At 37.6% G+C, this 26,453-nt stretch overlaps 2 protein-coding genes across 3 annotated transcripts in view; one reads left to right on the forward strand and one right to left on the reverse strand.

Moving 5' to 3' along the window:
* Positions 1-33: 33 nt before the first annotated feature.
* On the reverse strand, positions 34-5,850 carry cfap99 (cilia and flagella associated protein 99). Its single transcript, XM_051646846.1, is given in 7 exon segments — positions 34-391; positions 629-818; positions 1,156-1,232; positions 3,734-3,870; positions 3,946-4,087; positions 4,198-4,399; positions 5,018-5,850. Coding segments are annotated over 7 exon segments (1,248 nt in total). The 5' UTR covers positions 5,398-5,850; the 3' UTR covers positions 34-271.
* A 9,151-nt stretch (positions 5,851-15,001) lies between these two features.
* LOC127411306 (lateral signaling target protein 2 homolog) overlaps positions 15,002-26,453 on the forward strand; it is a 48,924-nt gene continuing 37,472 nt past the window's right edge. For both annotated transcript variants that reach the window (XM_051646783.1, XM_051646784.1), the window contains exons 1-7: positions 15,002-15,407; positions 20,513-20,653; positions 22,472-22,609; positions 24,099-24,301; positions 25,825-25,914; positions 26,092-26,181; positions 26,342-26,443. In XM_051646783.1, coding sequence (XP_051502743.1) covers positions 15,369-15,407; positions 20,513-20,653; positions 22,472-22,609; positions 24,099-24,301; positions 25,825-25,914; positions 26,092-26,181; positions 26,342-26,443 — 803 coding nt within the window. In that variant the 5' untranslated portion in view covers positions 15,002-15,368. The remainder of the gene's footprint in view (positions 15,408-20,512; positions 20,654-22,471; positions 22,610-24,098; positions 24,302-25,824; positions 25,915-26,091; positions 26,182-26,341; positions 26,444-26,453) is intronic.

The raw sequence follows: 26,453 nt of genomic DNA on the forward strand, positions 1-26,453 counted from the left end.
AACTTTCAAAGCCAAAACACAGTGCACTTAACAGAAAATAAATCTGTACTTTATCACAGTTCCTTACAGCAGCCAGGCCTGCACTTTGATGTCTGGACACTTAAAATATACATGAAATAGTTTACTCTTAAGTATCATTATTATCATCAATTTTAATGTCAAGATATAATTCTAACATTTTTATTTCTACCATTTAAAAGAAAACAAACATTAAAAAGCATGCCTTTTACATTATAAAATGACCTTACTATGACCAAGAGGTATTAGTCTATCAGAAAACTTGCCTGTGGTTATGCCTAATTTTTTTTTTTTTGGATGACTGATAGAAGGCCCCATAAACCTGTTGTTCCAAAGTTCTCTCCAGCTCCTGCCAGTGCTGTTCCTCTATAACCTGCTGACAGAAATAAAATGTTAAGCTTTGCCAAAGTTACAACATGCACTGATTTTACTGCACTCTCTGATCACTGAATTTAATGACTATTTAAACAAGGTCATATAAAATTCATAAAACTCTTAAAATTGTCAATTATAAATGGCAAAATCATTGTGACAAGTTATATGGATCATAAAAAGTTTTACAGCGTAGAATTATAGCAAAATCCAAATGTATTACACAGTCTTTTCTCACCTTTATATGGATTCTTGAGTTCTTGACTGTTATTGGAAGCACCAGTTCATTTCTCTTCATACTGTTCTTTTCAGTCTTCCTCTTGTGTTTTTCCTGTTGTTTCTGCTGTAGGGTCCTCTGAAGGGCCGGCACTGTCTCATCTTTACTGACTGTCTGCCGTAGTTCACTTTTCAACCTCTTCTCTTCTTGCCTGGAACAGATCAGAGATAAGTCACTCTTTCATTCCTTCCTTCGCATATACTACTTCTATGGCGCTTTATTAATTGTTAGAATGCATCAACCTTTTGTGTTCCATGTTATAAAGAAAGTCATATGGCTGACATGTTTGGGAGAACTAACCCTTAACATTGAATTTGCTTACATTTGATCAGATCTGCTTGCATTGATCACATAGAAATCCTAAATATTTCTTCATTTTATGTATGTTTTACAAGATTTCTTGGTATTTAAATTTTTTAATTCCTAAAACTTTGTGGCCTCAGACTTTTGGACCCCACTGGAGCTTGGTGCAAGTAAAAGTGTGTTACCTGCGTGCAGCGGCATGTTCAGCCAGAGTTCTGCACAGAGTGATGTTGTCCAGCAGCTGTTCTTTGACTTGTTTCTCCTGCAGGATTCGTCATGACCGGCAGGCTGAGTTACATCCAGCCTAAAATACAATTCATGACCAAAAGTAGATGCCTCTGTGTGGACACCCTTTCAAATGAATGGGTTTGGCTATTCCAGTAATTCCAGTGAAGACAAATCTTAATGCTAAGACATACATTGACTTTCTAGACTGAAAAAAATTTGGAGTGGGGTTTACTTATTAAAATTTGCTTATATATGACAAGGTTGTCTACTAGGATTCATACATGATGATGCATATGCATGATAAACAATCATAAATCATCTGACTTTTACATGTCTGAATTGAGTACAAATGTAGAATTTACTTAATATTACTTAATATAGTTTAAGCATGAACTTTATAATATATATAAAGTGCTTAAACTAACTTATTCAATGTAGAATAATATATATATATTTTCAGTGGAGTGAAATATGGGCTTCCATCTTTGTTACAATAGTTTGGGGAGGACCCTTTTTTCTTTTTTTTTTTTTTTTTTTGGTTTTGAAATGATATGTTCTATAAGCAAAAAGGGGTGTGGAGTTTAGGTGTCCATATACATTATGGCCAACATTTTAAAGGAATAGTTCACCCAATAATAAAAATTCTTTCATTATTCACTTACCCTGATGCCATCCCAGATGTGTATGGCTGTCTTTCTTCAGCAGAACACAAATTAAGATTTTTAGAAAAATGTTGAAGCTCTGTAGGTCCTTATAATGTAAGTAAACCGGTGCCATCAGGCTGCTTGCTGTTTGATGGTCAAAAGGCATATTTAGGCAGCATAAAAGTAATCTACACAACTCCAGTCGATCAGTTAATGTCTTCTGAAGCAAATCGATAGGTTGGTGTAAGAAACAAATCGAAAATTAAAACTTTATTAACTTTAAAAAATTGCTTCCTGCCAGCAGTCAACACATCAGTGCTATGGTGCGTACACGCGAGAAGTCGAAAGCGCATGCTTTGTTTACAACAGAGGAATGAACGTCACACGCAAGAGTTAGTTTATTTCAAACAGCATCCTAGTGCTGGCTGGAAGCAACAATGTAAAGTTAAAAACGTTTTAATTATCGATTTGTTTCTTACACCAACCTATCGATTTGGTTCAGAAGACATTAATTGATCGACTGGAATCAAATCAAAAATCAAATCACTTTATTGTCACACAGCCATATACACAAGTGCAACAGTGTGTGAAATTCTTGGGTGCAGTTCCGATCAACATAGCAGTCGTGACAGTGATGAGACATACGCCAATCTACAATAAACATCAAATTAACACAACGCAATTTAAACATCTGTTATACATAATTAAACTCAACTTAAAACATCAAATTAACACAACGCAATTTAAACATCTGTTATACATAATTAAACTCAACTTAAAACATCAAATTAACACAACACAATTTAAGCATCTGTTATACACATAATTACACTCAACTTAAAACATCAAATTAACACAACACAATTTAAACATCTGTTATACATAATTACACAACTTAAAACATCAAATTAACACAACACAATTTAAACATCTGTTATACATAATTAAACTCAACTTAAAACATCAAATTAACACAACACAATTTAAACATCTGTTATACACATAATTACACTCAACAACATACAAATAATAACATACACTGTACAGTATACAATATGCTGTTTTTGTTTGTTTTTTTTGTTTTTTACTATATAGATACTATATAGATACACATTATTCAATAAAATTTAAAAATTAAAATATATATAAAAAAGTATATATATATATATATATATATATATATATATATATATATATATATATATACTTATATACTTATATACATATATATGGAGTCGTGTGGATTACTTTTATGCTGCCTAAATATGCCTTTTGACCATCAAACAGCCAGCAGCCTGGCCCTTAACACTTAGTTTAATCATTTTAAACCATGACTTGCACTATAAATAACTAATATTGGCATTATATTCATGATGTTAGCCAGAGGGGAACTGGGTCTGGTTTCTCCCAAGGTAATTTTTCTCCATTAACAAACATCTAAAGGAGATTTGTGTTCCTTGCCACAGTCGCCTTCAGCTTGCTCACTGGTGTTTTAAATACAATTATTATTTAATTACTTATTTTTAAACACAATTCACAATCGCATTTTATCAAACTACACAATGATGACTCGAAGACATTATAGATATTACAGTTTCATTTTCTGTTAAAGCATGATTTTCTGTAAAGCTGCTTTGAAACGATGTGTGTTGTGAAAAGCGCTATACAAATAAAAATGACTTGACTTGATGGCACACATTTACTTGCATTGTAAGGACCTACAGAGCTTCAACATTTTTCTAAAAATCTTAATTTGTGTTCTGCTGAAGAAAGACAGTCATAAACATCTGGGATGGCATCAGGGTAAGTGAATAATGAGAGAATTATCATTTTTGGGTGAACTGTTCCTTTACAGTTTTGTTTTGTTGATGTTAGGAAATAATCCACTAACCTCAGTGTCATCCACAAGCTTTTGTCTGACCAGAGGCATTGACTCAAAAGCACGAATCTGATGTATAAGCTCCATCTTCCTCCTGAGCTCTGCTTGGGCATCTTCCAGGACCCTGTTCTGCTCTGAAACCTCCTTAACTGCCCCAAACACACATAGTGTGCTTTTGTTGTCACTTCCATTTCCATTACATTTAGAATCCAGAATCATTGTACCTATGCGTCATTTGATTTCTTGTAGCTTAGCTTTGGTGGCTTTGGAGTTCTTGTGCCCATCAGCCACTTGCTGCACCAGATCCCTCATTTCCATCTCCCCTTGCAGATGCTTCTTTGCATATCTCTGCATGAGCTCTGCAGTCTGAAGCAATCATAGATAAAGATATAAAAAACCATGAGCTGATCTTAGTGTACTGCCCCTCAAACTGAGTAATCTGTTGCTGTAAACTCTACTGTTTGTTATGAGATCACCTCCTTAACCTGCTGAACTTTATGGTTGTTGCGCTCCAGGAAGCGTTCTCGTGCGAGCGCCGCCTCCTCATGGCTGATCCACCCCTTCAGTCACTGGTGCTCCAGTTCAGCTAGTTCCTCCTGAAGATCCTTCTTTCTCATCTCCTTCTGCCACTGCAGGAATGCAGATGGCTCGCTTGCACCCTGCCACAAACAATCTAATCTGCAAAATTTAAGTTGTCAAAGATCATTTTCCACTCTGCCATAGCTCTCAAATATGATTTGCACATTCGCATATTCAAACTGGCACTTTACGCTCCGTTAAAGGACATGCAAGAACCAATGCCATTTGGCATTACTGATGTTAGACCTGGCACGACACGGCATCACACGCCATATTTAAATATGTGCAAATGAGATTTGAGAGCTACAGTAAAGGGGAAGATCTTTGGTGAAAAATTAAATTTCAGTCAGTTCCTCACACAAAGCTATTGTATGGCTTCAGAAGCCTTTGAATAATTATTAATAATTTATACTCCAAATAATTAAGTAATTACACAGGGAAAAGTAACAGTCTAATTAGCATTGAGGAATAACAGGACCTTTGCAATTATTCCTCCAACTGGCGATTAAACAAAGCTCCCTCGTGTAGGATGGCTGTTGTGTTCAGTCTGACCGGCACAGCTGTTTGTCTGTGCCATTGTATAAAATATGTTTATACATTTTTTAACTGCACCTCACTAATAGAAAATAGCCAACACTGAGTTCAAAAGCATGTTGAACCATGGTGGATGTAACAAGCAGTATTGCTTCAGTGCATATTCAATGTAGTCAGAATTACCTTTTGGGTGGCAGGACTGCCAGAAGCATAAAGCTGGTCAAATTTGAGCTCTGCATTGCGGCTTCGAAGAATCTGGGATATGACACTCTGTTCATCAAAACAATAAAGACACTTATAGCTTTTGAAACTGATGATCTGACATCAGGGGTGGACTGGGAAGAGAAATCAGCCCGGGATTTTACATGGTAATCTTGCCCAAAAGTTGTTGGGAGGGTGTTGCTGTCCTTTTCTGCATATCGCTGCCCCCTTCCGCATATCGCGGCGCTGTTTTGTGGCATGTTCTGCATAACATGGCGGCCCCATTTCGCTGCTGGCCCACCTGGAAAAGTCCCGGTTCTCCCAATGGCCAGTTCACCACTGTCTGACATTCTGACACACATGGTAGGCTAATCCACTGACCTTAAAGGGATAGTTCACCCAAAAATTAAAATTCTCTCATCATTTACTCACCCTCATGCCATCCCAGATGTGTATGATTTTCTTTCTTCACCAGAACACAAATTATGATTTTTAGAAGAATATTTCAGCTCTGTAGGTCCATACAATGTGAATGGGTGCCAAAATGTTATGCTCCAAAAAGCACATAAAGGCAGCATAAAAGTAATCCATAGGACTCCAGTGTTTTAATCCATATCTTCAAAAGTGATATAACAGGTGTGGATGAGAAACAGATAAATATTTGTCTTTTTATTTTTTCCTAGATATTCTTCTCCCTGCCCAGTAGGGGGTGGTATGCATAAAGAATGTGAAATCACCAAAAACACAAGAAGAAGAATCTGAAAGTGATCTGTTACTCACCCACACCTATCAAATCACTTCTGAAGACATTGATTTTACCACTGGAGTCTTATGGATTACTTTTATGCTGATTTTTGGAGCGTCAAAATTTTGGTACCCATTCCCTTGTATTATATGGACCAAAAGAGCTGAGAAATTCTTCTAAAAATCTTCACTTGAGTTCAACAGATGAAAGAAAGTCATACACATCTGGAATAGCATAAGGGTGAGTAAATGATGAAATAATTTTCAGGGTGAGCTATTTCTTTAAGAAAAAATATAGCCATGTGCAGTAAGACTAGTGGGTCATGGGGCAGGGAGATAAACTATGCAAGGAAATAAAAAACAAATATGACCTTGGGCCAACCACATTTTATTCAGCCTGATCTCATGAACGTTACGTAACCGTGGCAAAATATTTGCAAAATGAAATTACGTGCCTTATTACACATTTGGCTGCAGTTTCCCAGTGAAATATCCAGCACGGGGCGCCAAAAGCAAGTGAAATGGTGTCGTAATAAGACAAGGTTTTTAAGCTGAATATTAGATGGAGGTTTTCATGTGTAAAACGTACCTCCCTAACCAAAATTTTAACCTAACTAACCAATAGTGTCCTAAAAACAAATAAGAGGTAAACAAAACTGACATCCTTACCCTAAACCAACACCTAAACCTAACCGATAGTGTTCAAAAACAAAATGCGAAATGAAAAGCACATTTTCTGGAGAAATAACGTCATTTTGTGTCACTTCTATGACACTTTCATCTCACATGTCAGCTTGTGTGCATGGTGGGCTCGAACCACAATCTTCTGAGTCCAAAGTCTAACACTCAATCAGGTGAGCTACCGTGGAAACTAATCACATTGGAATAAGTTTGTAAATGTAGATGAGTCTGTAATACAAGTGTTAAAATGTGTCATTGTTCAAATGATGCAGTTTCAATATCATAACATAGCAGTGTGTGAGATACAGTGCGAAAAATAATTGTTTATAAAGTCACAATCAACCGCTGTAGACGTGATTTGTGTGAAAGTGAATAAAACACACATTTTATTTTATTTTTTTAGCTCCTTTAGTGTTAGTAAAAGTCAATTTGCAAATTATTCCATGAGACTAGGTTGCAGAATTTTCAGTGGTGAATTATTAGCTAATTATATCATTTATATATATTTTTTAAAAATCATTTTTTACAATTTTTATTTTTTTATTATTAACTTTAATGTCAGTACTATAAATGTTGGTACTGTGTTGGATTGCCACTTGATGTCCAATGTCAAATATGGGTCCTGAAGCAAAAACAGTTGAGAACCACTGCTGAAAGACACACACCTGAGTTTTCTCAGACTTCTGTGGGTTTGCACATCTGAACTGCTGAGAGTTTGCTTCATTCAGGACTCCCAGATGGAGTAAAGAAATAACACCATAAGGTCTGAGCATGAAGATGCAATTAATAAATAAAACAAAATGTATTTGTTCAGTGATGTAATGAGAGGTATAGTATGTGAAAGAGTAGCTTCTGTCTCTGTTTGGCCTTACTAGTGCTTTCTGTTGGTTTCTCTGTTTCATCTTGTCCAGAATCTCTGGTTCCTTTGGAGATCTGTGAGTGCTGGCTGGCACCTGCAGGAGGAAGCAAGTAGATGTTAAAATCTTTATGTAATCTGATTTGGACAATAATATGTGCTATTATTCATAATGGTCTGGTTTGATATCTTTATCTGAACATTGTACATGTGGAACATTCTCATTGTAGAAAATGTCTGAGAACAAGATGAGTCATCAATATTTTTGGTCTGTATTCCCTGAAGAGAGACCATAACTTAAAAAGTGGATCTCTGCTGAAAGTTCATTTTGTCAACTTTTAGGGTTACACTAGCGTATTGATGACACTGACATACAAACATGGGCTGAAGTCACAAAATTTAATGATTTCAAGGGTTCTTTACTGTAAACATGCACTCTGATTACTTTAAGTACCATACATAAAATGTATTTTTCTGCATGTATTGACCTGAATCAACATGCTTTGGTGTGTTTTGCTACTTGCCAGCTTGGGCTTGTTCTGCTGTGAAATGACTTCAGGAGCAGGGAGTGGTCGAGCTTTGGGCTTGGTCAGATCAAATTCCCTGGGTTCTGTGTTTTTTCAGGGAGATTTCTTTGGCAGACTCCCTTTGCCCATTTGTTTGGCAAGTTGATCTAACAGTAGATCAAACTTACTGCACCATCTAATAAGAAGCAAAAAGTCATCAGTCAGAAAGCATAGTGCCACAAATAAATGTACACTTTGTTGTGTTTAAAGGGACAGTTCTCCCAAAAATGAAATTCTCTCATCATTTACTCACACTCACATCATCCCAAATGTATATTACTTTGTTTCTTCTGCAGAACACAAACAAAGATTTTCAGAAGAATATTTCAGCTCTGTAGGTCCATACAATGCAAGTGAATGTGTGCCAACATTTTGAAGCTTCGAAATCCACATAAAGGCCGCATAAAAGTAATCCATAAGACTCCAGTGGTTTCATCCATGTCTTCAGAAGTCGTTTCATTGCAATGTAATTCACAGTCAAGTCACAATAGATACTAAATTGCAAGCAATAGCTGTACGTTTAACCAACATAGGGCCATCACATTGTGTTCCATTTACTTGCCTCCAGATACACCCGTTACACTTCAAGATCTAAACAATCTTGCTGATCAACTCCCAACCCCCTACATACTTGCAGGTGATTTCAACAGTCACAGCCCATTATGGGGAGGAAATCGCACAAATAGGAAGGGAAAAATACTTGAAGACTTCACCAGTAACATTGAACTGTGTATCCTCAATGATGGCTCAGACACTTACCTGCACCCAGGACATGGAGCATATTCAAAAATTGATTTAACAATATGCAAACCTGATCTCTTGCTTGATTTTTCATGGCGCACCTGGGACGATCTATATGGAAGTGATAATTTTCCCCTAATCGTTACATCTACAAGATCAAATATCCAACATAATATTCCAAGATGGCATCTCAAGAAAGCCAACTGGTACCTGTTCCAGACCCAATGTTAAGATAAACATAATTCAGCAACCTAAGACAGCCAAGACCCAGTTACAATTTTCACAGACAAGCTGATCAAAATAGCAAATGATACTATCCCTAAGACATCACCAAAACCAAGTCGCATGCATAACCCATGGTTCGATGACAACTGCAAAAAAGCCATAAAAGCTCGGAAAAAAGCAGAGAGAATCTTCAACAGACACCCAACAGAAGAAAATCTAGTAAGATTTAAGATAAGCCGGGCACAAGCACGAAGGATTATTAATGATGCAAAAAGACAGAGTTGGAGAAAATACGTATCTAAACTAACAGCAAATACACCATCACAAAAAATCTGGAACCTGATTCGAAAGATGAAAAACAAAATGAAGAATCTCAAATTCGACGCATCAAGGCACTCTCGTAACTACGATTCAAGAAATAACCAATACACTAGTAAAATCTTTTGAAAAGAACTCTTCATTAGACAACTGCCGACCAGAATTCAACAAGATACGTATACAACAGGAACAGAAACTTCTGAATTTCCACTCAAATAACACTGAGCCATATAATCAACCCTTCACTATAGTGGAACTTACAAGGGCTATCAAACGTTCCCATAATACCGCAGTTGGACCAGACAGAATCCATTATGAATTTCTGAAGCACTTACCATATACAACACTACTAATTCTCCTGGAGATTTTTAATAATGTTTGGAAAACAGGGAATATACCACCTTCGTGGCAAGAAGCAATAATTATTCCCATCCCCAAACCAGGTAAGGATCATTCTGACGTAAACAACTACCGTCCAATAGCTCTGACTAGCTGTCTCTTCAAACCACTGAGAGAATGATCAACGACCATCTGATATGGATTCTGGAATCGGCGCATAAGATTAGTGATTACCAGTGTGGGTTTAGAAGAGGCAAAAGCACCTTGGACCACCTTATCAGACTTGAATCGTTTGTCCGGGACAGCTTCATTAAAAAAGAACATGCTGTAGCTGTCTTCTTTGACCTTGAGAAGGCCTATGATTCCACCTGGAGATATGGAATACTCAAAGACCTGTACGAACTTGGGCTCAGAGGCAACCTACCCATCTTTATCTCCAATTTCTTGACAAACAGACGTTTTTGTGTTCAAGTAGGAACTACACTATCAAACCAACATGTACAAGAGCTGGGAGTTCCACAAGGAAGCATTGTTTCAGTGACTTTATTCAGCATCAAATCAATAGTATAATCAAAGTTACTGACCCCCACATTTTTCGAAGTTTATATGTTGACGACAATATGTTACAATATGCAGTCAAACTCAAAGCAAATCTAAGTCATCCGGCCTTTACACCAGTATTCCAACCAGAATGTTCTTATCTGTATGAAGCTAGACCTAAAGCGATCAAACCTTTTGGAATATGGATTAAACCATACTTGGAGAATTTGAACAGCAAACTGGACAACATAAGACATTTTTGGCCTGTTCCCCCCTGGACCTTGAAAAAACCAACTATTATTATGGCATTGGCACAATTAAAAAAGGCAGAAACACTTCCCAACGTGTATCAACAGGAATTCTTGGAACTGAAATGTAATTTCTCATTCCATAGTACAGTATTCACGGATGGATCCAAAATGGATGACAGTGTATCAGCAGCAGAAGTGATTGGAGATCAACAATATGGCATACGTATTCCAGAACAGAGCTCTATCTTCACAGCTGAGGCCCGAGCGCTGCTACTGGCACTGGAAAACATTGAGCAGGGTTGAGGATGAAACTTTTTAATTGCTTCAGACTCAAAGTCTTGCCTTCAAGCACTTGAATCCATGGAGACCGATTATCCCATAATCATAAACATTTTGACTAAAATACATCGATTACAGAAGAAGGATTTCAACATTATCCTCTGTTGGGTGCTGGGACATATTGGTCTAGCAGGAAATGACAAAGCAGATATAGCTGCAAAAGAGGCATTAAACTTGGAGATCTCAGAATGTCTGATACCACCCTCTGATCTCAGGCCATTAATAAACTCATATATCACCAATAAGTGGCAATCAGAATGGAATGAGTGCAACAGCAATAAATTATACAAAATAAACCCCAGGATCCAAAGAAATTACTCTCAAAATTTTAACTCTAGGCATGACCAAATAGTGTTTACCAGATGCCGACTGGGCCATTCAAGACTAACACATGCGTTTTTACTGACTGGTGAAGATCCTCCCATATGTATACCTTGCCAAACCCCTATGTAAATCTTTTGGAACTATCAGACAACGTTTTTATACAGAGAATTGTTTAATAGCTATTTTTTTAAAAAGTACCACATGAACAGATTTTACAGTTTTTATCTTGTATACATTTTAAGTGTCTTATTTAATATTGTAAATATTTATTGATGAACCTTTGTTTGCCATGTGAATAGCCTGGTTGCTGAAGTGGCGTTAAAACTAAATAAATAAATCTTCAGAAGCGATATGATAAGTGTGGGTGAGAATCAGATCAATATTTAAGTGATTTTTTACTATAAATTCTCCTCCCTGCCCAGTAGATGGTGAAATGCACAAAGACTGCAAATCGTCAAAAATAGAAGAATAAGGTGAAAGTGGAGATTAATACAAAAAAGAGGACTTAAATATTGATCTGTTTTTCACCCACACTTATCATATCGCTTCTGAAGACATGGATTTAACCACTGGAGTCGCATGAATTAATTTTATGCTGTATTTGTTTTTGGAGCTTCAAAGTTCTGGTCACCTACAGAGCTGAAATATACTTCTTAAAATCTTCTTTTGTGTTCTGCTGAAGAAAGAAAGTCATAAACATCTGGGATGGCATGTGGGTTAGTAAATGATTATAGAATTTTCATTTTTAGGTGAACTCTAACTTTAAAGCAGGACATATACACTGTGCTTCATCTCCTCTAAGTCTTCAGATAATTCACATATAATTCATACCAACATTAATAATTTAATTATTCATAAACGCATACATCTAATCCATACACCTAATTAAAGTATTGACTTACAAACACTAATAAATAATTCAGAGGTGGGACATATACAGTATTTCTGCTATGATTGAGCTATTTAAATTTCAAAGCATTCTGATTCTTAAAGGCTAAAGCCACAATGTCTCATCAAGGAGTTATTGATTATGATTTGTGATAAAGATTCAGAAATCAGAATAATTTGTATTAGCCAGATATATTTTACCATTGTACCCGATCAATGGAGTGATCCAGTTACTCTTTACAATAGCAGCATCATAGATGTGACTCCATACCGCCTGGATGTGTGTTGTGAATTTGTTGGCGTTAGAAAAAACTGAGGAACTGACACACTGAGCAGGTAATTTGCATGAGAGAATTTCTCATGAGAGAAAACATGAGGAAAGGTACAATACATTGTAAAAAAATATCAGTTCTTAGGGGTTTACTTTTATTAGTACTTTTCAGTGATTTAAGTTTCTTGTAAAAAAAAAAATAATTTTAAAGTAAAAAAAAAAATAATAATAATAATAATAATTTAATGGGTTAGTTCGAAAAATTTAAATTCCAGCATTACATACTCCCCTACTCATGTTGTTACAACCCCTAATGACTTTCTTTCTTTCATGAAACACAAAAGAAATTCTGAATGTTGATGCTGCTCTTTTTCTACACAATTCTGCAAAGTCATTTGGGCTTAGAACAACATGGGGGCTGCATGATGACAGAACTTTAATTTTTTGGTGAACCTTCCCTGCATTCCAAAAAAAAAAAAAAAAAAAACTTTGACTGTTGTTATGTTTACAGTATCTTCCCTTGTTCATATTACTCAAAAATACATGTAACCATATGAACTTAATTTATGGGACTATGGGACTCAATAGGGAGTGTAATGTTTACAATTAAGTGTTATTCACTAGCTAGTACATGAATAAATTAAATGTATTAATTTGAGTTATTTTGACATGTCTAACTTTGTTGGGTTTACCCAATTCAATTAGGTTCTCTCTACATGAAGGATTTGAGTTAAGATGACAGTAATTTTAAATTAAGAAAACTCATTTCAAACACATGGAACCACTGTCCACGACGGAATCAAGTTCAGCCTAAGAGGGATTTTTTTCAGGTGTGTAAACATGATGAATTATTTCTGTACAATAAGATCATTTGGTCCATAATGTGGGTAATTAAATTATATTTAGTATAGGTTCTGCTTTGCATGTATTTTGCTTACTTTGTGCATTTTTGAGACGTCTAGAGACTTGATCATTCTACTGAAACGCTCCATTCCCAGGTCATCAAGACAGAATGTTGCAAGATAACAGAGAACTGAGAAAACCAAACCAAAACATATTATGTCATTGTGGGAGTTATGAATTTCTTTTTTTCCCAGTTTGGAATGCCCAATTCCCAATGCGCTCTAAGTCCTCGTGGTGACATAGTGACATGCCTCAATCCGGGTGGTGGAGGACGTATATCAGTTGCCTCCGTGTCTGAGACCGTCAATCCATACATCTTATTACGTGGCTTGTTGAGCGCATTGTGGAGACTTAGTGCGTGTGGAGGCTTCACGCTATTCTCTGCGACATCCACGCACAACTCACCACGTGCCGCACCTAGCGAGAACCACATTATAGCGACCACGAGGAGGTTACCCCATGTTACTCTACCCTCCCTAGCAACCGGGCCAATTGGTTGCTTAGGAGACCTGGCTGGAGTCACTCAGCACACATATTGTGAATTTTTGACATTAAGGAGCTCTATTATTTATAGCAGGAATAAACTGTCATTGCAGATTATAGCACTATTTAAGAAAGCAGATGGAGACTGACAGTAATACTTGTTAGGCTACTACATCAATCAGGGCATTTACCAATAAAAATGTTTCGGTCCACTTTAAGTAAAATTTCCCCATGGTGAATGTAGAAGATGTTGATCACAATGTCTAAAAACCTTTTGAGCGTGATACATCCATACAAAGTCTCAGTTATAAACTGCTGGTCAGCAGAGGAAAGGTTCTGAAAGACAAGAGACAACATATTCTGATTTCATTTAGACCAAGTGAACATACTCATGAACATATGTTAATCATTAAGTTTATTTTAAAGATATCCTTGGCAGCACCCTGTGTAATCTCGTCAATGCATTGTTTGTCTTCTTGAAACTCATCCAGGAATCTTGTAACTCCCTTCACCAGTTCTTTGTAGTTTATTCTCACTGTTTTTAGCCCAACTAAACACACATACGGATCAATAAATAGCAGTCCGACAGTGTGGATGATTTATCACTGAGCATATGTAGATTCAGAATATTAAAACATAAAAAATAAATAATCAAATAATTACATTGGAAATAATATGTGCCACAATTATATCTTGAATCATGCGCAAAGGGTTACATTTATTATCGATTTCTATAAAAATGCAAGAACTACACTTCAAAACTGCAGCGACAGTGTTTTGTTGTTGCTTGGTAACAGGGAGGCAGTCCGACCAGAGCTCTTCTATTAAAATGAGCTACAATGTTAGGAAACGCGGCATCAAATAGTCTCTGGCGGTATATTGACGAGCTGTATTTGTTGTTGTTGTTGAATGGATGTCTGTGAAGGGTATAATTCAGTATGCAGAATGAACTGCTTTTGTGAGGAAACAGCTGACCGTCTGTTCGCTTATCTTCAACATGCTTTACACTAAACAATCCTTTTGGAGTGAACTACTGTATGTGTAGAGATTACGGACAATTTTGCGTCAGGTAGGTGTCAGTTTACGGCTCTGCACATTCATTTGTATGGTATCCGCAAACGGTGACTTACTGTCGTAACATGCTAGTTGAACGTCACGCTCTCCTTTATGGTAAAAACGCAGAGGTTGTTATCAGGTATTGAATCCGGTTCTGTTTGGCCATCAGAAAGGAGACATTTAGTAAAACAAACAAAAACAATATTATTAATGTGAATAATTTTAATAAGTGAAAAAATGCGACAGAATTTAAAGGGGGGGAGGGACTACAAAAAAATTAAATAAATGTACACAACAACTAATGAATAAAAAGAAGAAAGAATGAATGTATTAATTTTTGCATTTCAAAATTGTTTTCTTAATTTATGTAAACAAAAAAAGGAGGAGCTATAAAGCAGCTATATATTTTCTGAGCGAATTACTCTTTGGCAGCCTGAGTGTAAGACCTGTCAAGCAGCGCAACTTCCGCGGTCAGACTGCGCGCACGCTCAATAGCTTAGTCATGAGCAGCCCGTGTGTTTGGGGACAAAGGCAACCGCACCATTGTTGGATATAAGTGCAGAGTCCGAGCCCATGATTAATTAATATTAACAGTGGATTAACACTGGCCATGTCTGTTTTTGGCCTTTGTTCATCGCAGTCAACACGGCTTTGTTGAAGAGGAGGCGCTAGCGTAGCTCGCTAGCTGACAGAGCCTGTTTGTTTGTGTGTGTGTGTGTGTGTGCGTGCGCGCGCGTGCGGGTTTAAAGGTGCTCCGGTTCGGGATCGGGTTTGGCACGTAGCTGTGGCGAAACTGGCGAGGTGACCTATGATGAATCGCTTCCGAAAGTGGCTTTATAAGCCAAAGGTAAGCTTGACATTAGAATGTTCAGTGAAAACGCTCATTGAATTGTTTTGCTTTGCAGTGGATGTGTGTCAAAACCTAGTGAGTTGTCCCTAAACAGCATATAAGGGATTATATGATGTGAGCTGCCTACCTAGATAGCACATCTGGTCATCATATGGTTGTGAGCTGCCTTTCCTTGACGGCATTTTTGGGCGTCATAAGATGTGAGCTGCCTACTTAGCATTTTTAGCACCATTATAATATGGGCATGCTCAAAAATGCTGTTCATGGAAGCAGCTTATTAGGTTTTGAAACACAGCCGTGGTGTCCCTTAGTCATTCAGGTGACTCGCTGCTTTATTGTGAATGGACATTGTCGCGTTGTGGCATGTCTGTGATATTATGCTGGCTTGGCAGCTATATAATAATGATATTCTTTCTTAAATATGCTGTGTGAAGACTGTTGTATATGTACTGTTGAATTGGTTTTGTCACAGGTTCGTCCTTATATAGATTTTAACAGCCTCTCATGTGGGCCCCAAAGTTTCTTGGTGTCAGCAGTTTGTGTTTTCCACATGTTTGGGGATCGATTAGTAGGTTTCACCACAACTTGCAACAGTTTTTATGATGAAACACAAATTTTTTGCCTACAGCGGACAACTGATTGATTTACTACATATCTTACAACAGCTTCGAAACCAATTTTAAATCATTAACCCTTAAATGAATGGGAATTTTGACCAAACATATGTGACATTCTACACATGCACTGCCTGGCCAAAAAAAGGCACATACTCTAATATTGTGTTTGACTACCTTTAGCTTTGATTCCGGTGCGCATTCGTCGTGGCATTGTTTCGACAACCTTATGCAACTTCACAACATTTATTTCCATCCAGAGTTGTATTAATTTTTGGCAGAGATCTTGTATTGACGACGGGAGAGTCGAACCACTCCGTAAAGTCTTCTCCAGCACATCCCAAAGACTTCAATGGGGTTAAGCTCAGGACTCTGCGGTGGCCAATTCATGTGTGAAAATGATTCTTCATGCTCCCTGAACCACTCTTTCACCCCGATGAATCTTGGCATTGTCATCCTGGAATATGCTTGTGCCGTCAGGGAAGAAAAAAAATCCATTGATGGGATAACCTGGTCATTCAGTATATTCAGGTAGTCAGCTGAATTCATTTTATTGCCGTATAACGTTACTGAGCCTAGACCTGACCAATTGAAGCAAGTGCAGATCATAACACTGCCTTAAAATTCCAGAATATGAAGTCAAGCCTTTAGACAATTAGACAATTAGCTTCTGATAAGAGGTGTACCTGTGGATGTATTTTAAGGCCTACCTTCAAACTCAGTGCCTCTGCTTGACATCATGGGAAAATCAAAAGAAATCAGCCAAGACCTCAGAAAAAAAATTGAAGACCGGTGTAAGTCCGGTTCATCCTTGGGAGCAGTATAAAAATTCCTGAAGATACCATGTTCATCTTTACAAACAATAGCTTGCAAGTATGAACATCATGGGACCATGCAGCCATCATACTGCTCAGGAAGGAGACACATTCTGTCAACTAGAGATGAACGTAGTTTGGTGCAAAAAGTGCAAATCAATCCCAGAACAACAGCAAAGGACCTTGTGAAGATGCTTGAGGAAACAGGTAGACAAGTATCTATATCCACAGTAAAACAAGTCCTATATCGACATAACCTGAAAGGCTGCTCAGCAAGGAAGAAGCCACTACTCCAAAACTGCCATAAAAAAGCCAGACTACAGTTCGCAAGTGCATATGGGGACAAAGATCTTACTTTTTGGAGAAATGTCCTCTGGTCTGATGAAACAAAAATTGAACTTATGTTTGATGAGGCTTGCAAGCCGAAGAACACCATCCCAACCGTGAAGCATGGGGGTGGCAGCATCATGTTGTGGAGGTGCTTTGCTGCAGGAGGGACTGGTGCATTTCACAAAATAGATGGCATCATGAGGAAGGAAAATTATGTGGCTATATTGAAGCAACATCTCAAGACATCAGTCAGGAAGTTAAAGCTCGGTCTCAAATGGGTCTTCCAAATGGACAATGACCCCAAGCATACCTCCAAAGTTGTGGCAAAATGGCTTAAGGACAACAAAGTCAAGGTTTTGGAGTGGCCATCACAAAGCCCTGACCTCAATCCGATTTGTGGGCGGAACTGCAAAAGCGTGTGCAAGCAAGGAGGCCTACAAACTTGACTCAGCTACACCAGTTCTGTCTGGAGGAATGGGCCAAAATTCCAGCAACTTACTGTGAGAAGCTTGTAGAAGGCTACCCAAAATGTTTGACCCAAGTTAAATAATTTAAAGGCAATCCTACCAAATACTAACAAAGTGTATGTGAACTTATTATTAATTTTTTTTTTCTTTTCTTTTTTTTTGGGTGTGTGTTACACTATTTATTAGAGAAAGATTGAGGAATATTAAAGAGGTGTAGGCAGAACTCCAAAAAATGTCTGAGTTACAGGGGGTGGAATGAGGTCCCGGGTTACTGAAGACCTGAGGTATGCGTTTAAGGGTTAAAATGAATATTGCTAAAAGAATAAAGTCTTGCAAATAGGTCAATGGGTGATATCTGAGATTTTAATAATAATCTGCGATAAGCAAATGAAAAAAATCTGAATAATGTTACAACAGGATGTTGCAGCAGGAAAGTGTTTTGATGGATTAAACCCACGGTACCCCATGAGATGTGCAAACACTAATTGTTTCCAAAGAAGCATCCGTTGCCCATGGGTGCAGTTCTGCCTCATTGACTGTGACTCACTTGGATATATTCTTAACAAACAGTGCTTGTTTTCAAGATAGAATTATGGCTATCTTACGGAATCAAAAAATAAATAAAGTAAAAACAGAAAAAAATTAAGGTTTGTTGAAATCTACAGCACATTTGGACCAAGCTAGAAGCACAGTATGTCAATGTTTGTCACTGCAGGTTTTTTTAATTATTATCAGTGTTGTTCTGATTTGATATCTTAACTGTAACCATAAACCTTTCATTTATAACTTTGAAGCCTGTTGAACCTCTCAACCCATGATTCCTCATGTTCATTCAGCTTTACAATGATTAGTTTAGTATAGGTCTTACACATTTTTCAGTACTGTGTGCACCACACAAATATTTAGCTCCATGTTTGCTAAATTGTTTTCTGATTATGTCTCTGGTGGTTTGTTTTTTTAATACATGGGAATCATAGAGCTTATGAGCTGACCTGCACGCTCAAATCAGCTTAGACTCAGCTCTGGTCCATGTGCCAGGCATGTGCCACTTCCCAGGCAAATTTATGTGCAGATTACAAACGGCCACAGTCCAGGACACAAAGACTTCCCAATCTGGACACACTCCAATGCTATAACACTGTCAATCACAACTGGATAAAAAAGGTCAAATATTTGTTAGGTTAGGCTACGTGTTTCATTTGTTAGTGGTACGGCAAGTGTCACTATTATCATTACAACTCAAAGGGTTGGTTTACCCAAAGATACAATTCCGTTAATTATGCACCCTTGTGTCAGTCCAAACCCATTCATGGAACACAAGGAGAAATAAGAATGTTGACACCGCTTTTTCCCCCCATACATTAAAAATGAATGGTGACTGAGCCAGTCATTCAGCCTAACATGTCCTATTGTGTTCAGTTGAAGAAAGAATATCATAAAGGTTTGGGATAACATGAGGAGTAAATGATGACAATTTTAATTTTTTGGGATAAACTATCCTTTTAAGTTAGGAATTTCACCAAACCCCTAAGTGTTAAAGGGATAGTTTACCCAAAAATTAAAATGATCTAATTTACTTACCCTCATGCCATTCCAGATGTTAATTTCTTTCTTATTTCTGTAGAACACAAACAGATTTTTTGAAGAATATCTCGGCTCTGTAGGTCCATACAATGCAAGTGAATGGTGACTAAAAGCTCCAAAAAGCACAAAAAGGGCAGCATAAAAGTAATCCATATGACTCCAATGGTTTAATCAATGTCTTAGGTGATCTAACCAATTTTGGGTGAGAACAGACCAAAATAACTTTTACTGTACATCTTGCCATTGCAGTCTCTAGATACGATCATGATTTCAAGCTCGATTACACTTCCCAGCACTTGACACATGCGCAGAGCCTTAGATGGCACTAGGAAGTGTAATCAAGCTTGTAATCATGATTGCCAAGGAGACTGCTGATGTCAAGATTTATAGTGAAAAAGGAGTTATATTTTAGTGTTCTCACCCAAAACCGATTGGATCGCTCCAGAAGACATTGATTAAACCTCTGGAGTCGTATTGATTACTTTTATTCTGCCTTTATGTGCTTTCTGGTGCTTCAAATTTAAGTCACTATTTACCATTGTAAGGACCTACCGAGCTAAGATATTCTTCTAAAAATCTTAATTTGTGTTCTGCAGAAGAAAGTCATTCACATCTGAGATGGGATGAGGGTGAGTAAATGATGAGAGAATTTTCATTTTTGGGTAACCTATTCCTTTAACCTTTTGAATGTCCCACATCGTTTGTGCTACAGGCATGAATGAGATATGCAGACAGTAAAATGGGTGTCAAAATCCCATTGACTCACATTGAACGAGGGAGCACGAGCCATAGAGACTTGGGGATAGGCTCCTTTGTCTTGGGCCAGCAAGTAACCACCTAGTTAGCAGCCAGAACACCCTAGCAACCACATAGCAATGAACTAAAACACTTGGAGCATCTCGGCAACCATTTAGCAATGCCCTGGAAGCCACCAAAAGCACCAGGAATAGTAGTGGCAAATTTTGCACAGGCAAGCACAAATCACATTGTCTTTAGAAAACCTTATAATGTAGTTGTTTAGCAATGTTTCCCTTAGTAGAAAAATAGTAAACAGGACTGTTCTGAAATTGGCAAATGTAGTAAAACTGAAGTCATACAGTAGCTTACATGCCCTACTGATGTGTGTGGATGGATTTTGTTGCAAGATATGCCATTTGAAGTAGAATTTTTCCATAGAGAGCAAGCCACACATTATACTTGCTAACATATCACTACATTGTTTGAGCATTTCATCCTTGATTAAATCAAGAATGACCATCTGTTTACATGTGCCTTTTTCTTCCTCCACACAGAGGTCAGATCCGCAGCTGCTGGCCCAGTTCTATTATGCAGATGAGGAACTGAACCAGGTGGCCACTGAGCTGGACAGTCTGGATGGCAGAAAAGACCCTCAGAGGTGCACCTTGCTGGTCAACCAGTTCCGCTCCTGCCAGGTCAATCACTTTATGTCACTCCTGATCTTATATTTCAGAGCTTCACAAGTGCGTGATCTTTGGTCTTATTTCTCCGGTTTTATCAGGTGTTTTTTTTTCCCCCACTCTGGAATGTTTGAGAATCCATCACACCATATTTGTGTTGACTTTTAAAAAAAAAATTTATTTAAAGGTGAAGTTTACTAAAACAAATTCTGTTTTCCCCCCAATGTTAAAATGCTACTTTCATCCTAGGTTAATAAGCAGAGACAACTATTTGTTAGTCATGGGTAGATTGCCATTGATTTCCCCAAAAGTGTAAACACAAAAACATTCTTCTGTTCATTTGAGCATCCCGACCAGCCTGACATAGAAACATTGGCTTGTTTTCACTTGAAAACCTCGCCTACAATCCGAAACACTGGATCAGCCAATGGTGTAATATTGGAGAGGACCAGAGAATATGGTTTCTGTAGGGAATGATACCTTATTATCGCTTGCCATTTCAGGCACAGAGATTTATGTAAATTAGTTACCATATTAGGCATACTGTACATTTTTTTTAAATTGAGAAAATAGCATGTATAAGAGACTAACATGTATTACAGTGTCAGAATAAGAGTTCCCCAAGAAATATGCAAGATTGAACCTGTACTCCATGTTTCCTATTTTTTTCCGCCAACGTATTCATAATTACAACTTTGGAAGTAGGATCATTTCAATAGCATGTGAAGGCAGCATTATGTACTTCACCTTTTACTAACAAATTGACAGGAAAGAAATCATTATATTCTATTATGTTGTTCCTACTGTGTTAAAAGTAATTCAGTTTGGTGATGCTAGTGGTCCAGAAATTACACTTCACCCTTAAAGGGGTAATGAAATGAGGAATAACATTTTCCTTCATCTTTTCACATGTAAGATTTCATTGTACTATAAAAACATAATGCAAGTTTCAGAACTCAAAACTTCCTCCTCACTGCAAAAAGAGCATTTGTTAAAAAAAAGCAGACAAAACAACTTGTTGTCTACTTCCTCCACCTTGTGATGTCACACTGTAGTAGACATTTGCATCTGACCACCTCCACAGCAACACAACTACTTTTTTACTTTATTACTTCTGTAGGCCTGCCCCAGTAGTGGTGTGCTGTGAGATGGCACGCAGAGTGCAAGTCAGTCAAGAGTAGTCAGCCAATCAGAACAGTGGGCGTTAACTGTCAAGTCTTAAAGGAGAAGCAGCACCAAAACAGAGCGTTTCTGACAAAGGGTCAGAATGAGAGTGGAAAATGTATATATTTTTTTCCAAATGAATATTTGGAAAATTAATATTTATGTGCAAAAAACGTTACTAATATTATAAGTGAACCTCAAGGAACATATTAAAATATGACACCTTGAAATGCGAGCCAATTTTTCAATGACTTTAAATAGTTAAAACCAATTTTTAATTCTTGTTTCTGTGCAAAAAGCAATGCCTGATCTACCTAAACAATGATTAAGTCCAAAAGTGGTTCCAAAAGTGTAAGGCGCATCTCCCAAGGGCACTGCAGGGGAGGCACAGGGAGATGGTGGGATTGGATGAGAAGTCCATTAAAAAAAAACAAGCTATATTATGAAGTGTAAAATTTTGTAGCATGCTTTCAATCCAGTTGAGTGTCAATTGTGCAATTGATTGATATATTTCAGCTGGACTGTTGAGTCTGTAGAGGAGGAGTAATGTTTTTAAACAAATTTTTCGATTAGTAAAGGGGGGGCTCGATTGAAAAAGTTTGGGAACCACTGGGTTAAGTGATGGATTGTTCTAATTCTACATCTTGCCTCTGCTCATTATTTGTACAGGACAATGTATTGAACATCATAAATCAGATTATGGATGAGTGCATACCTGAAGACCGAGCCAACAGAGACTTCTGTGTGAAGTTCCCAGAAGAGATCCGCCATGACAACCTGGCCGGGCAGCTGTGGTTTGGAGCAGAGGTAGGGCATGCTAACTACTTCTCTCTAGAACAATCTTCCCTAAAGGTCTTTGTAAAGAACATGATGATAAAGCACTTGATTATGGACTACTTAAGTGTCAAAAATGTACATTTTATTAAGGAGCAATAGATTTTCAGGGGCATTTTTTACCCTAATGAGAACATTTTTCTATCAACAGAGTGCTTGTCTTTGATTTACTGCAAATATTTCAATTTAATCAATTCATTCACCCACATTCTCAGTCTGAACAAATTATGGCTGTTCATAACAAGATCAACATCAAATAGAAAAGTAGCTGTAATTAATGCATAAGACATAACACAATAAACGCTCTGCTGGATTAATTGTTTTTGTATTAAACTTCATATTAGTGACACATTTGACAACACTTGCCACTGAGACAGCGAATACAGATAACTCACAGCTATAGGCTATAGTGACTGCAAAGGCAATAAACCCTAGAATAGTACAGAAAAACAGGAACTCACCACTGGGGCATTTCTATCCCAACATGTTAAATATCAGGGCACTTTTATAATTTTCAGCTGCATTTTTGCAAATTTTCCTAAATGCATCCCATTTAATAAATCTCAATTCATCTTAAAAACATGCGCACATGAACGAGCGCATGGACTCCAACTACAGAACACCCATAAATATCATAACATGGTGAGACAGAATACATTAAAAGTGCATGTGCAAATGATTCATTCATTCATATGGGATGTTCTTGCGGTTGGCAAGGTTTTCTGAAAAAGTGAGTGCAGCTCCCGGGCTAATGCAGACTTCAACAACTCATCAGTTATTCATTTTCATTATCAATAATAAATCCATTTATTGACCAGCGTTTACTGTAAATCCACTCCATTCATCAACCTACCTTCTTTCCAAAAAGAGGTTTACATGCTGTTTTATATACAGTATAATGAAATATCCACAGTCTACATGGCAATTGGGTTCTGTATAAACTACATGCGTGTTTTTTTCCTGCTATTCTCTGCTCCCTCTTGCAATTGATTATGCAGCATTTTAGTCAGATCATTTGTTTTTATTTATGTCCCCAACAACAGCAGACAAGAGGCTGAGTGATGAATACATAAATGTGCTCACTCATTTATTCATATATTCAGTCTGTCACTGACTCATATTTGCATCATTAAAAATAAAATAAAAAGTCAGCGCACACTGGAGCATAAGCACAAAAAATGTATGTACGCATGCTTATCAGTTGATGTACGCATAAGAACATTTTCATGTCAGTTTCTGCCTTTATAAATCCCGATTTATTCCTCACATTTGGGATCAAATCTGATCATACATTCGTTTTATAAATGAGGCCCCCGGACTTTACTGCAAAACAATAGTCAATTACAAGATTTTACCAATTGAGTATTAAAGCTGTTTGGCTAAGTAACCACATCATTTGTGGGCACGACTCAGGCTGTAACCTGTTAGAGGCAGTAATGGTTGTTATCTGTCCTCTTCACAGTGTCTGGCTGCAGGATCGATTATCATGAATCGTGAAATCGAGAGCATGGCCATGCGGCCTCTGGCCAAAGACCTCACCCGCAGCCTAGAGGAAGTACGCAACATCACCCGAGACCAAGCACTACGAGATCTCAACAACTACACCGACCGCATGAGGGAAGCTTTGCGACAGTTCGACAGCCTTTTTGCTGAGTTTGAGCTCAGGTAACTTGAAATGGGGCACCTTTGCATATAATTTTTGCTTTTGGCATCCACTTATCTGCAGGGTTCCCACGGCCATGAAAAACCAGGAAATGGCATTTTAAAATTTGGATTTCCAGGCCTGGAAACATGTTGATTACTTAAAAAAATAAATTTAGACTTTTCCCTCCTTTTCTTTTTGTAATTTTTTGATATTCTCCTCAATTTTGGAATGCCCAATTCCCAATGCGCTCTAAGTCCTCGTGGTGGCGTAGTGACTCGCCTCAGTCCAGGTGGCGGAGGACGAATCTCAGTTGCCTCCGCGTCTGAGACCGTTAATCCGCGCATCTTATCACTTGGCTTGTTGAGCGCGTTACTGCGGAGACATAGCGCGTGTGGAGGCTTCACGTTATTCTCTGTGGCCCCACCGATAGCGAACCACATTATAGCGACCGCGAGGAGGTTACCCCATGTGACTCTACCCTCCCTAGCAACCGGGCCAATTTAGTTGCTTAGGAGACCTGGCTGGAGTCACTCAGCATGCCCTGGATTCAAACTCATGACTCCAGGGGTGGTAGTCAGCGTCTTTACTCGCTGAGCTACCCAGGCCCCCTTTCCCTCCTTTTCTTAAAAAAAAAAAAAAAAAAAGCAAAAATATGGGTTCCAGTGAGGCACTTACAATGGAAGTGAATGGGGCCAATCTGTAAACATTAAACTGTTTGTTTCAAGAATAAAGAGTAAAAAAACTGTTTCACATGTAGAGGTACAAGATGTAAACAGTATGCGTGTTAACATGATTTTAGTGTGATAAAATCCCTTACTAACCTTTTCTGTCTAAAGTTATATTTAATATCACAACTTTAAAGTGCCATGAAGACGTAATGGCGTTAACCCTAAAACAACCTTAAAAGCAACAATTTAAACAATGTTACAGCTCAAATAATACGCAAGTTTTAACTGAAGAATTTAAGTGTGTTTATAAAATTCTAAGCTTCACATTTCTGCCTTTTAAAACCCTCAGAAAATTGTCCTGGATCATTTTCATTGTATGTGTCTCACTGTAACCTCGATTTTGGCTTTTGTCAAAGAAAAGGAGGGACGAGTCAAAATACATTTTTGTGGTAATCAACATTATGCCACAAATGCTGTTGATTGAGCTGAACTTGTATTGAACCCAGAATATTCCTTTTAAGAGGGCTTTAAAGTAATTTCTATAGTGATTTTATGTTTTTCTAGTAATGCTCTGATCAAAAATATTTCATTGCCTGGATAGAATTTGCCTTTGTGAGTGCTAGGTCTATAAAATTATTTCTAAAAATCCATTTCCACTAATCACAAACAACTGAAACTCATGGAAATTCATTGGTCAAAAAGTACAGTGCCTGAGTGCATTCATGCTGTTTATAATTTGATAAATGCTATCTTTATTGGTACTAATGTATTATCAAACACATTGCACACAAAAGTATGATTAAAATTTGATTGATTACCCAAGCTTTTGTTGTACAATAATGTAATCATATCATGGTTCTGTCTGTTTCCTGTAGTTACGTGTCAGCCATGGTGCCTGTAAAGTCTCCTAAAGAGTATTACATCCAGCAAGAGGTGATCGTGCTCTTCTGTGAGACAGTTGAAAGGTGAAATATTTACAGTGTCAGATCAAAATGGACGTCCTATTTATAGACCAAGAAAGTGTAGCCTACATATTCATACACTGCTAAACGAGGTTAAATGGAAAGGTTAATGAAACATCAGTTGATATTGAAAAGCACAGCGTCAATAAAAAAGATGTGGTACGTTTTTCTTGTCTCAAGGGCCCTGAAGCTTGAGTATCTTACACAAGACATGATTGACGACTACGAGCCAGCACTCATGTTTACAATCCCTAGACTTGCCATTGTCTGGTAAGTGATATGTCACTCTAATCATCTGTTCACTTCATGTCATGATCCACATCTAAATCTCTCCTATAGTATTCATTTTCTACATGTGTTTATTGTCCTCGCATTGTATATGTCATGCTCATGTGGTAATGGGATCCCTTGTCATATGCTCTCTTATTAGTGGTCTTGTTATCTACTCTGAAGGGCCTCTCAACCTGGACCGCAAACCAGAGGACATGTCTGAACTCTTCCGGCCTTTTCGCACTTTGCTAAGAAAAATAAGGTGCTGTTCA

The sequence above is a fragment of the Myxocyprinus asiaticus genome, chromosome 20 (genome assembly GCF_019703515.2).
Source record: "Myxocyprinus asiaticus isolate MX2 ecotype Aquarium Trade chromosome 20, UBuf_Myxa_2, whole genome shotgun sequence".
NCBI lineage: Eukaryota > Metazoa > Chordata > Actinopteri > Cypriniformes > Catostomidae > Myxocyprinus > Myxocyprinus asiaticus.